General features: G+C 44.2%; 1 protein-coding gene across 2 annotated transcripts in view; it reads right to left on the bottom strand.

Annotated features, from left to right (window-relative positions):
* KIAA0319L (KIAA0319 like) overlaps nt 1-12,343 on the bottom strand; it is a 33,349-nt gene that overhangs the window by 17,101 nt on the left and 3,905 nt on the right. For both annotated transcript variants that reach the window (XM_054223434.1, XM_054223433.1), the window contains 3 exons: nt 8,647-9,341; nt 2,977-3,268; nt 763-864 (listed from right to left, as the gene is read on the bottom strand). In XM_054223434.1, coding sequence (XP_054079409.1) covers nt 763-864; nt 2,977-3,268; nt 8,647-9,168 — 916 coding nt within the window. In that variant the 5' untranslated portion in view covers nt 9,169-9,341. The remainder of the gene's footprint in view (nt 1-762; nt 865-2,976; nt 3,269-8,646; nt 9,342-12,343) is intronic.

Genomic DNA, 12,343 nt, shown 5'->3' on the forward strand with positions numbered 1-12,343 from the left:
ATTCTGCTGCACTATGGAGAAATGCGACAGCTTGGAATTTGGGCTGCAGCTTTTTGGGAATATACCCAGGAAAAGAGACAATCTGTGCTTCTAAACACATTTACTCTGGAGCCAAAACCCGTCTTTCAGCCTCTAAGGCATTAAAGAGCTTTGGAACAATCACAGCTTCAGGCTAATAAGAGAAAAATTGTGCCCTCAAATCCTGCAGACAGAACATAACGCCAGTGTTTGAAGAGGAACGGGTCTCATCTATCCCTGGTGCTGCACAACACCTAACGTGCTTGCCTCTCCGCCGCGGTCTCCCGCTGCCATTGTGGACAGAGCTATAGACAAAAACTTTACAAATACTTGCAACAATTCGCATGATGAAATGAGGAGCATATAGAAATGCGTTCCTCAGCATATCAACCCCGCACATCAAATTTCAATCCACCAAACGAGAGACCACTTGCTAAGACAGCTTGTCACCGATCAGCAAATATCATGAATAGATGCTGAAGATCCACTGCTTCCTCACTAACCGCTTTGAGAATATGCCATCACCCAAATCTAATGACTTTGTAGAATTTTCAATGTTTTTTTGTGTATTGCTGTTTTCTGTGAGAGACAGCAGGAGGTAATAGCACAGGATGAAAGATTTCTACAGTTAAGTGTTCTCTGATAAAAGACATTTTCAAGATTGTCCTTATTTAATGCTGTATACAATGCTATTTGCCATTCCACCGTTATAAGCCCTAAGCAGAATTCCCAGGGGAGCCTTACGAGGTGGTGGTTCAGGAAGCACAAACGCATTCAGCTGAACTTCATTCTTTGGCAGGGTCACTTCGACGCTGTCTCCAGCAGAAACCACCAGCTCCTTCATAACTGAGAGGGAGAAGCACAGAATTGAAAGAGGAACAGGAAAAAAAGTCAGATACGTACTAAAATCCGCCTTGGCTTCAGAATCTGTGGAATAAAAACCAGCTACAAATGGCTGTATTTTGTAAACATGCCGTCACTCAATACAGCTGCCGTTTCAGGTTTCGCTCTCATTGTTAATGCAAAAGCACTAATAGGGTTTTACAATTTTAAGACAAGCCCAAAATTACTCAGTCATCTCTCTTTGCAGATACTGTGCAGCTCCTGCTCCTTTTTCCTAAGAGCTGAAACGTGACCCTCAGGCTCTGTAAGGGGGAAGCTGCCCCCCCAGCTCCAGCAGGACAGGAAGGGTTTTCCCTGGCAGGTTTTTGGCAGAGAACCCAGCTGCAGTCTCATGGCACAGCAAGACAAACACTCCACGTACCAAACTGCAATTTCAGATCTTCACAAATATATGAAGAATCCACGGTATTTTTTTGAGAAACTGCTTGGAGACTGAAGAGATTTTTGTAAAAAAAAATGCATAGCTACCACACTGAGTATGGAAACTCAAAATACAAACCTGTTGCGTTTATTTATATTTTCATTTCAACCCCTGCTTAAGCATTTTCTTGACATTCTATTTCAAATAAGTTGTCAGGGAGCATGTTTTTAAAGACTACAGGATAGAGACTTGAAAACTATGGCTGGTGACATTTTTTTTCTGCTTGTTATTAGCGTTAAGGTAACCAGAAAGTTGACCACATTTCTTAAGAGTACCTCTCGGCCTCCTCATCCTCCTCTTCCTTTGCCATTTGCTTTCTTTTTGTCTTTTTATTACTGGGCCTGGGAATTATGCATACAAAATAGGAATTAAAGTTGGTTTACCCTAGTTTGACCCTGTCAAAGACAATGTTTCAGAAATACGCACAAAAAATCCAAGTTAAAAAAGATGGAGAAAATGCCATTTAGCCTTTCTTCCATCTGTTTATTAGCTACTGGAATTACCCAGTTAACTAGAATAAAACAAACTCATCAAATTCTTTTTTCCCCCTCCCAATTAATCCAGATCCTGAGATATTAGAACTCCATCAGTCTTTCAGCTGCAAAGAGTTCCAAGGCAAAAAGAAATCTGATCTCAGTAAGAAAAGGACACAAAAAACAACAAACAGACGAAAACCTAAAACCCTGCCTGGAAAAACAACCCTTCACGTCATCTTTGTATTATTTAGCAAAACAAGGAGGCCCTGGCTACGTTACTTTTCCAACACGAGCCACTGAGACGTTTAAAAATATATTTTCCAGTTTTAGCGAGGGTAGGCCCTTAAAAAGAGTATTAATTTATTAGCACAAGCACCCAATCAGCTTCCTGCCAAAAATGTCTTTGGATGCAGTGTTCCCTTTACACTTTCCATTTGTTCCCTTGTAAGGAAAAGGAACCCTAAATTCAAAAGAAATTCAGCTGTGAATACTTCAGCAAACAGGATTAACTGGATTCTGAGATATCACACGACCAGTATGCACCGTTCACTGGAAGCACACTTCCTTACAGGGTGGGCTAATGGCCTGGGTGAGTTAACAGAGCTGTCCAAAGCACGTTTTGGCTTTTATACATTTTCAATAGTTTGTTTTAAGGAACACCAGTGTGAAGAGAAACATCATTTTGCTGCAAAGCAAAGCATGGGCTAATGGCCAAGGACACTGTTTGCCATGGCTGGACTGTGCATTGACATTTCAGGGACGGAAAAGAATCAGTTACACCCCATTTTGAGCAGACATTAAGGTTTCTGCTCAGCTTGATAGATAGCGGTGTGTCAAGACTACTGAAGGAATGCTTCACGGCACTATGCTTTGCACCACACCTCAACTTTCACTTTGGGAAATTAGGATATCACCATTACTTTCAAGCTGCTCTTGGAAATAGATCCAACGGTCACATGCAGATTTATGATGCCGAAGTCCCATTCTCAGACCTCATGAGCACACGGGGTCCAACCGGAACGTGTGCTGAAGCATGCAGCTCAGCACTTTTTCAAAGGTCCCATAACTTCTGAAATTATCTGGTATTTTTCAATGCTGCAATGGCTTGTCAACAAAACCTGAACAGATGACACTTGTTGGAGCACTGGAGGTCCTCACCTGGTGTGGTGGCAGTAGTACCTGGGGACGCAGCAGTGTTGGTCTGGACTGTAGAAACGCTGCCATTTGTGGGAACTCCACTTGGCACAGAAGTAGCCGTCGGCGTCTTCGTCGTGCTTTTCCCTGGCATGAGGCTGACTGTGGGCAACACATCGGAGGAGTGAGGATGGACTAAAGCATCATCTGGCTGCCCAGGCTTCTCCATCTTCCCTGTGGCCGTCAAGCCCTGGGCTACAGGACTGGAGAGCGTAGCCAACACCGAGGGTGCTGGTGCAGATGTTCCTGTGTGGATCTGTAAAGAAAGAAGTTGTCTTAGTTTGATTGAATGCTGAATGCCAGTTTTGTTTTAATGCGTTTGTTGCACTTCATCTCCTTCAGACAGGGAGGCTGAAAAGTCCCCGGTTTGTTTTTCCCAGAAGCAGGATGTTTTACTGCTTCCTCTTCTCTCTTCTAAAATGTTTCTCTGTGTTCTTCCTCCATAGGCCATGTCTATGTCTGCTGAACACTGGTTAGGACCGTAGGTTTAACTACATCATCTTAAGTATTACAGCTGTTGATGTGGCAAACCTGACAGAAGATCTAGGCTCAAAATTGCAGCGAGTGGAGCTAAGAGAACACAGAGGTGGATAAGACAGAAGCAAAAGACAGGGACCGGGAACTGGGGTCCATTTGGCCCATTTGTTCTAGCCACATATTCCCTTTTCTAAAGCTGTGCAGTTGGCAAGCACAAAGCAGGAGGATTGCAATGGCATTTTTATGTAATAATCGAATCATTGCAGCAAGAGGAAATTTACTTCAGAATCATTCTTCAAAGCAAGGTGACCGGACACAAAGCGTTCCCTGCGTGCACGCCACAGGAGATGCTGCTGGGGCAGGGAGCCGAGCTGGCGGGCACAAAGTTTGCTCACATCCTTACAGGATGAGCCACTTTATTGAAAATAATCAAAGTGGCAGTAACAATTTCCTTTCTTTCATCAGAAAAATTCCTTTTACAGTACCCATCCCCGTTCCAGTTCTTCGCCTGCCAGGCAATACTCTTGACAATTCACCTTCCACCATGAAGTACATGTGTGTAGCACATTTTGTGGAGCTAACTCTATTTTGAGAGCATCTGCTAAATATTTAAAATGGAGCAAATTACCATCTTTGACTTGGGAAGTGTTTTGGAGCTGACTTGCCCACCACTACTCCCCACTAGAGGAGCTGATCAAAAGCTCACATTGGAGGAAACATTCTCAAGCTTTTATACTCTGCTGCTGGCATTCAGGCCAGGAAATGGGAACTGTAAAAACGCTCTAGACCACGGTGGGCAACATCCTCAGCAGTAAATGGGCTGGGCCTCAGTAAACACTAAGTGCCAGTTGTAAAAATAAAGAAATAAAGCCATCCTGCACATACTGCAACAGCTGGCCAGGCCAGGAACAGCAATGAAGGCTTCTCTGCAAGAAGGGGTTTTTTTGCAGTTTTGGGTAAATCATTTTGTCTCCCCATATCTCAGTGAACTTCGCCTCAGTCACAGGATGCAAAACATCTCAATTCATTTGTACATTTTATTTGTGTCTGAAATTTACGGACCAGAGAACCAAACACCGTTTGTTAGTGTTATAGACGTAAGCTGTTTTTCTTTATTTGTCTGCTTTTTTGATGGACTTCCTTTATCTTTAAAAAACCTACAGATTCTTCGAAGCAAAGATGCAGGCAAGATCTGGCTTACTGCTCTGTGCTGCTCTTCATCGGCGGCCTCAGGACAGGTCCCCAGCAGTACTGTCTTACACCCACCCAGAACTCTGGCCAACTCAAGACACTGACTCCCTCTTGCCAAGCAAGCGAGTAAGATAAAGTTAGAAATACTGGCACACCAAGAGGGGAGCAGCCAGGCAGGAACTTGGACACTTGAGACAGACTCTTTAGGAAAGACACAGGAGCAGGTGGTCTCCATAACTTCATACTGCTGTGGGGAAGCACTCTTTGCTTAGCAAGAGTCAACCCAGACGGGTGGTAGGACCAGCCGTCACAGCACGCAGGAGACCAGCATCTGCCCACTGGGCACAGCGGCCAAGCCCCCACTTTGCTCGGTAATATTTTCAGTGAGCTGGATGCTTCCTTGGCTCACTTTTTAACGCCTAAAAACCCCCAAACTTTACAGCTAAGAGAGATCCTCTTCCTCCCCGAAGTCTTGAGGATGAACTGACAGCCAAATGTCTGTGGAGAGCTTGAGTTAGATAAGCTTTGCCTGGGGCAACATAACAGTCAACAATGCCTCTAATGCTTGCAAGCCGAGACATTTCTTATCTTTACTCCATAACACTGAATTCTTTAAAGCAAAGAAGATTTCATTCTTGAGGATAAATGAGGAGGAGACTAGAAGTTTGCCAGCTGTCCTACCTTATTAGCTTAGAAGAGAGAGAGAAGTGGCACATTGACCCGAGTGAACGCAGGAGTGTCAGACACCTTGGATTCCAATCCTTAACTGCCTTTGGCGTGGGACAAGTGACCTGGTCTCCGCATCTGAGAGTCCTTTGTCTGTACGATAGAACTAGAGCAGCTATGTGCATCAGAATCCGCACCAAACCTATGTTACTTGAAAGAAAAATACCCGTCTTCCGCAATTTTCTTTTATTTTTTAATTTAAATGGGCATCACTTTGCTAAGCCTGTTCTGAATTTAAAAAATGGGCTCTTTTCAGCTGAGATTGTGCCCTTAGTTGTTTACACAAGGTGCCATGTCTGTGAAGACTCTTAAGACACAAAAATGTGGGTAATGTCACAAACCATTACAGAATTAGTGCTGGCTGTGAAGAGAGACTTTTCCCCCTTCCTTGCAGTGTAAATATCGCCCAGCACCAACATGAAACAGGACAGCAAGAGCCAAACACCGGGCTCGCTGGGGACAAGAGTAGCCAGAACTGGGAATGCAGGAATGAGCTCTCCGGCTCTAACAACTCCACTTTAAAGGCTGCAGCTTTTTCCACAGCCTGCCTGCAGAACTGCTGCAGTGCTGCAGCAGCCCTTCTCATCAGCAGCGCTGCGCTTAAATACTTCTCCTAACTGGCTATTAAATGCAGTGCCATATTTTAATATTGACAAGTATTTCTACGATGAGGCAGAAAAAAACTGGTGCCCGGAAGATGTCACTCGCTCATGGAAAAACACAAATTTCTCTCCCTTAGATAAGGGCTGATGAGCAGGGTGCACTGCGGTTTATCCTGGTACCCTCTCCTTCACCCATCTCTGGTTCCATAGCATGGATGCAGTAAAACCACAAATTAAAGCTAGCTGCACATTAGCAAAGGACATTGCAGATGGCTCTGGTGCTATGAGAACTGCAAGAGGAAAGTTAAAACTCAGTGAGGCAATGTCTTCCTAAACCAGTCACTTGACTTTTCCCTCAGTCTCTAGGAAAGGATTTGCCTTGCCGCGCATTCAGTGCTCATCAACAAAAGGGGAGAATATGCACATTAATTTCTTTTGCCCCTTGTAGAGAGGAGTGAAGAGCCACTTTGACCTCAGATGTCCTTTCCCACTTCAGATGTTTGATGCTCCCGGGTATGAACTGCTTTGCATGCAGCAATGATCCAGCATTTTCCCCACGTTCCAGCCCACCCGCCAAACCTAACCTTCTTTAAGAATACAGTATTAAATGCTTGGCATTCACCTGCTGAATCCATGTGCTCCATGTACTGGACCAAATCTAGCCCAGGTGAAACTTTGCTGATTTCATCACGTGTGTAACTTTACTTACTCTGACCCACAACCAAACCAACTTGGAAAACTCCCTGCTTTAGCATCTCCCTCCTGCAAAGGCTGGCCACGTCCCAAGTACGCAGCCTTGAATGTTATATCCTTGGCCTAAATTAAACTGCTCTCAGATCAGAAATGCAAGGACAGCTGCAGAACTTGCCTCAGATTTTGCCAGTGAAAGTTGGATGGTTCAATAATCAAGGAATTAGCCCAGGGCTGTGTAGAACCAGCTTCGACTCAATACTCCTGTTAAGGTGGATTTTTTAATTCTTTCTCCTCCTCAAAAAACTCTACCCTAAACCTCAAAAATGCGACTGCCAGGAATTCCATCACAGCCAATATACTTTAGTAGGAAGTATTTATTTTGATGAACTTGCATTTTGTCAAGAGATCTGGACTTTCTGACTAGCAATAAAATCAGTAAGGAGAATAAAAACCTGTCCTCAGCATACATCCCAACAGTGCACCTTGATGACAATGGAGAGTGGTTCCTAAAGATGGGAAATCCTGGATACTCAGCAATATTCAGAAGCTGATTAATCCCTGTAATTTAATATTTGCAACCAGTTTACTGGACAGGCACTGAACAGTAATAATACAACTCAGAATGCCACACTTCAAACTGAACAAGCAGGGAGATACAACAACTATTACCCAAGAACAAGAGAAAACATTTAAGGCTGGCTGCAAAGACGTCTCCCCAGACACCGCATGCGTAACAACTGAGAGAATGGGGTCACTGCATAAATCTCAGCTATTAGGAGGCGGAAAGAACAGGCAGGGTGGAAATGCTGCAATACTGCAGGGGAGAAAGCCGAGATCTCGCGTCAGCCCTAAATGCTGTGGGGTTCTGGAAAATCAAACATTTGTAAAGTTTTAGTGCGTGATTCCACACGCCAGCCAGGCTGCCCTGGAGCTCTCAGCGGTGTCCCTTGGCCGCTCTCCACATCCGGCTCCGCAGGGTGGTGGCTTGGACCAGTCACAGCCCTACCTGGAACCAAGATTTGAATACAAGGGAGAGAAACAAATTCAGTCAAGCTTCCGTAACAAAAACATAACTACAGGGAAAGGCAGCAGGCTTCAACAGTGCCAAATCCTAGAAATACGGCAAAAGATATTTAAAGAACAGTTTCACAAAGTATAATTCTTTCTATCTCGCTATCACAAGTGCATGGGTTTTTTTGCATGATAAGGCTCAAAAAAACTATTTGCAGATTTAAAAATACAAACATCATTTCACAATTGAAATGTGCCAATTTCTCTTTAGGACTAACATCTAGATTTACTAGATTAACATTGCACATGTTTGGAGTAGAGACTGAACTGGTTTCATTCAACCAATGCCAATGTAAGCTTTTGTGGATTTGACAAACTGAAGCGGTCTTAAAAACAGAACAAAGAAGTTGGCATTAAGATGCCAACTCAAGCAAGCAGGCTGACATGGAAGTACACTGCTAACTCCGTGCATGAATCTATAAAATAATGTATTTAACTGCCTCGATTCAGCACTCAAAGGAAAACAGCTTATTTTATTTTGTGCATCTGAAAAGGTACTCTCGCAGGTAACAGTTTTCATCTCCCGGGCAATTCCCACTGACATCACATCTCACCCTTCCTCCTCATCTGGCAAGTACGCTGTATGATTATACAAAGGATAAGCATCAGCATGACCTCCATCTCCCCTCACCTTCCCAAAGACAGTTCATCCCAGCTGGGTAGAGGAGGGGAAAAAACCCTACCACCCCAAAAAAAACAAATAAAAAACCCAACCCTTGGCCTTGCCTTGTTGACAGGAGGCTGAGAGCAGGCATCCAGAAAGGTACCCTATCACTTCAGCAGTTTTAAGTCAAAGCCTACATAAAGCGAGATTGAGCAGGAGGGTGACAGCTGTCCAAGAAAGCCCCATTTCAGCCCCAGCAATCACACTTACCTGTGGCAAGCCAACACCATCTGCATCACTCAATCTAGTCACATTATTGCTTTTAGGAGGGGATGGGCTTTTGGTTTTCTGCTCTCTCGGATCCTGTCCATTTGTCAGTGACTCTTCCTTTTGACTTGGATGGCCTTCAGGAACAGGCCTGTCTGCCACTAAGCGCCTCAGTACTTGATCCTTCAAGCGCTCTGCTTCACTTCGCCTGCTTCTGGATTTGCTATCTGACAGGCTGGCTGCAGCCTCACTGCTGGGGCTTGCTGCTATCTCCCTTTTCAGGGGTTCCACCCTGTTACCTGCCAAGCTCCACTGCTGGAATGACCTCCGCAGTCTTTTTTTCCCCTGGATAGGGGTGCCCCAGTCCAACCACTTGTGAAACCAGGTCTTCACATCACCTTCTGTTTGAAACTTTAAGTGCTCTATGCTTTGTGATTTCTTTAAAAACACCAAAACTGAGTCAGAAAAGCCAGTCCTGTTCACCTGACACATGCCAGGCATAGTGCAGTTCACCTGGATGCACATATTTTCGAAGAACCAAAATGCATCACAAGTGGGGCTCTGGCAGCAAGCAGTCTGACAGGACCGTACGGTATGAAATCCTTCCAGAAGCTGTAAATGGTGATCTTCCCACAATCTCAAACGGCCACCAAACAGGATCTTCCCCGGCTCACATTTAGATCTGTTCCAGTTTGCATCTGGGAAAAGGGAGGGAAGACAAATAAAGACAATTCTCAGTTCTTTAAAGCAGTCGACAATAGATCCTCATCCCTGTTGTCAAGATGAATTTAGGGTACAGGAGTAATGCGGGAGAGAGGGTGCAGGACAGTAAAATGGGAGCTTCTTGGAATCTATACCTGCCCTCAGTATCCAATACTTGAACAAGTTTTTAAGCAATAATCTGTTAATCAACGGGACCCACCACCCTTTTGGATAGCAATGGAGCTAAATCCATTTACAACAAAAGAAGCAAAACCAGAAACATTCCTGATTCAGAGAAGACCATAAGGCACAGACTGAACAGCGAGGCTGAGGTTACGCAGCAAGTTAAAAGATAGAAATTGAACTCAGGAACCCCGAGTACAGTTTCTTATTGTAACCAGGAAATAGCATTGCCCCTCTGCCCATAGTTTGCCTTGAAGGAGAACTCTGGAAACAGCATCACTGGCTTGGTTCATAGTATGAACGAGGCATGTTTTCTTCTTCCATACTGATGTTTGAAGTCAAGTGACTTGACTGAAAACGACTCTATTTGAGAAGTCACTAACATTTTCTAGAACGCAGGTTTGCAAGGCCTATCCTCACCACCTGCTCCACTGTAGTGCTTCCTAGAACAGAAATTATCTGTCAAACATGTTTTTTAAGAGACAAGTTACTTCAGATCTCAGACCAGCAGTAAAGCAGCAACTGCTTTGCATATGGATTTATTTTTTTTTCTTAGCATGAAAAATTAGAGTGCTTGCAGGGATCAATGGATTAAAGGCTTCCAAAATTCAGCGCTCTGCAGATTAAGGACTCCCTAAAAATAGACTAATGACCTATGGGACTGTTACACTGTGCTGTGTTCAGCATCCAAGGGATAATAGGTCACTGGAAGATTACTTTACGAACTACATCGCTGGACTCTAAGTGGTGCAGCTGGAGACTATGCTCCAGATATGGCTCCCTGCTTGTCAAGAATGGAGTTCTTGAGCACAACACAAATGGGAAACTTTTTTCTTCATTAAAATAAAGAAGTCTGAATTGGAATTATAAAACCTCAATCCCTATTTCTCGACAGCATATAAAGAAAAGTTCAGTAACATATTACTATTCCAGTAACTGAACACACACAGATTTCATGTTGCATTATACCCACATTCACTGCAGTGGGAACTAAACAAAGGCGCAGGTAGCAGGAAGCTTTCCAAGTGCCAACCACAACACAGACAGAAGTGCAGAGGGGGAGGTTTTTTTCTGATCAAGTCTGAAGCTCACAAGCAGTGGTCAACCTCAAGCTCCTGAAGCATCAATCCTGGAAAAGTCTCTGAGAGACCCTAACAGTACAGACAGATGCAGATGTTTTGGGCTACCTGAAGCATTTGACTTCAGGACTTTAAACCCCAGCCACAAAGACACTTACCTCACACTACTGAGATGGCAAGGAACTCTGACCCTCTGAATCACAGCTAATACCACCGCCAGGTGCAGGAGGAAGAGCAAAGTCATAGCACTTTCATAAACTTTTATGTCCTAGATAACCTTGTATGACCAAAGAAAGCAAGCAGGGAAGACAGAGGACATATTTCTATCCCAAACACCGCAGTAGGTATAACAGCCTTTCTACTCCTGATCATTAAAGGTATCCACATACAAGGGCTTTCTCACCCAGAATGGATTAGCCACTTTATTTAAAATAAAGGGCGATGGCCATATTCATGTACCTTTTGTGTGGAATCTCCTCCTACACCAAGAATTTTAACCCAAAAAGGGAACTCACACCACCACCAGGAAAAGTTTGTTTTTGAGACATCAGAAAGCAGGAAGCAAAAGCGTTATTTATAGCTTATTGTGAAGCCACTCAGCAAAGGCAGTTTGAAGACAAGGCTCCAGAAAGCTAGCATCAGCTCCAACAGAACGCACTCGAGATCTGTGACTGAGTCACGGGGGAGCAGAGCTCCCTGCGGGTGTCTGAACCCACAACTGCACAGAAGGAAGGGAAGTTCTTCAAGTGACCAATGTCCAACTGCAACATGTAGATGAAACTTTGCATATGTTCAACAGAGAGAGAAGTTGACAACAGCACCTTTAAAATCAGCCCTGTCGCGCTGCATCAACACATGGCCCTTCCTTCGAGAGCAAACAGACAGGCAGCCTGTCTGCCCCAGGGCAACAACCGACCTCATTACACCCCGAAGTGCTCGGGCTGACAGTCACCCTGACACCACCACGCACACAGGCAGTGACAAGCACCTGGCACTGACCTGATGGGCCTGGAATTAGGACAGAGTAGGAGGCAAGGGGTGGTGTACACACAAAAGGTGCATGTGTGTACACACACACACATCTCCCTCCAGACTTAGAGAAACAAATAACAAATGGCAGAATAATACTATTGCTGTGAATTTCAAGAGGGTTTTAACCATCAGTTTAGCCTAAAAAAATTCACTTTCTGTTAAAGGTGAAGCTCTGCCCCTAATACATCCTGTGCAAAAGGGAAATGTGCTGCTTCCCACATCCCTAAATTCTCTCCTCCTCCTTGACCAGTGCTCATCCATCGCTCCTCAGATGTCAGCCCTGGCTCATGCATACCACTCAAATTAAGGCTTGCTACAGAACGCAGGGAAATTCAGCAGCAGCTTTCTAGTAACAGGCTTAAAACTAAGCACATACAGAACGGGGCATATTTAAAAGAAAAGTTTGCCCAGGGAAAATATCCCCCATGAAAAAATCACTACATACACAAGTATTTTACTTATTCACCTAAAATGTAAAACCTGAATCCCTGTAAGCATCTCCTAGGTATGCCAGAGCCATGACTTAGCCCAGATGACACAACACTACCATGCTGAGAGCATTCTGCTTCAAAGATCTTTTAACCCACTGCTAAACCAAGATGCAGAGAATTGAATTATACTTGGCCAGATTTCATTTCCAGAACTCTGCTAATGCCCACCTAGGACATGCTTATTTGAAATTAGCCAATGTGGTTTCTGAATTG

This window comes from Rissa tridactyla, chromosome 18, assembly GCF_028500815.1.
Source record: "Rissa tridactyla isolate bRisTri1 chromosome 18, bRisTri1.patW.cur.20221130, whole genome shotgun sequence".
NCBI classification, from domain to species: Eukaryota; Metazoa; Chordata; class Aves; order Charadriiformes; family Laridae; genus Rissa; species Rissa tridactyla.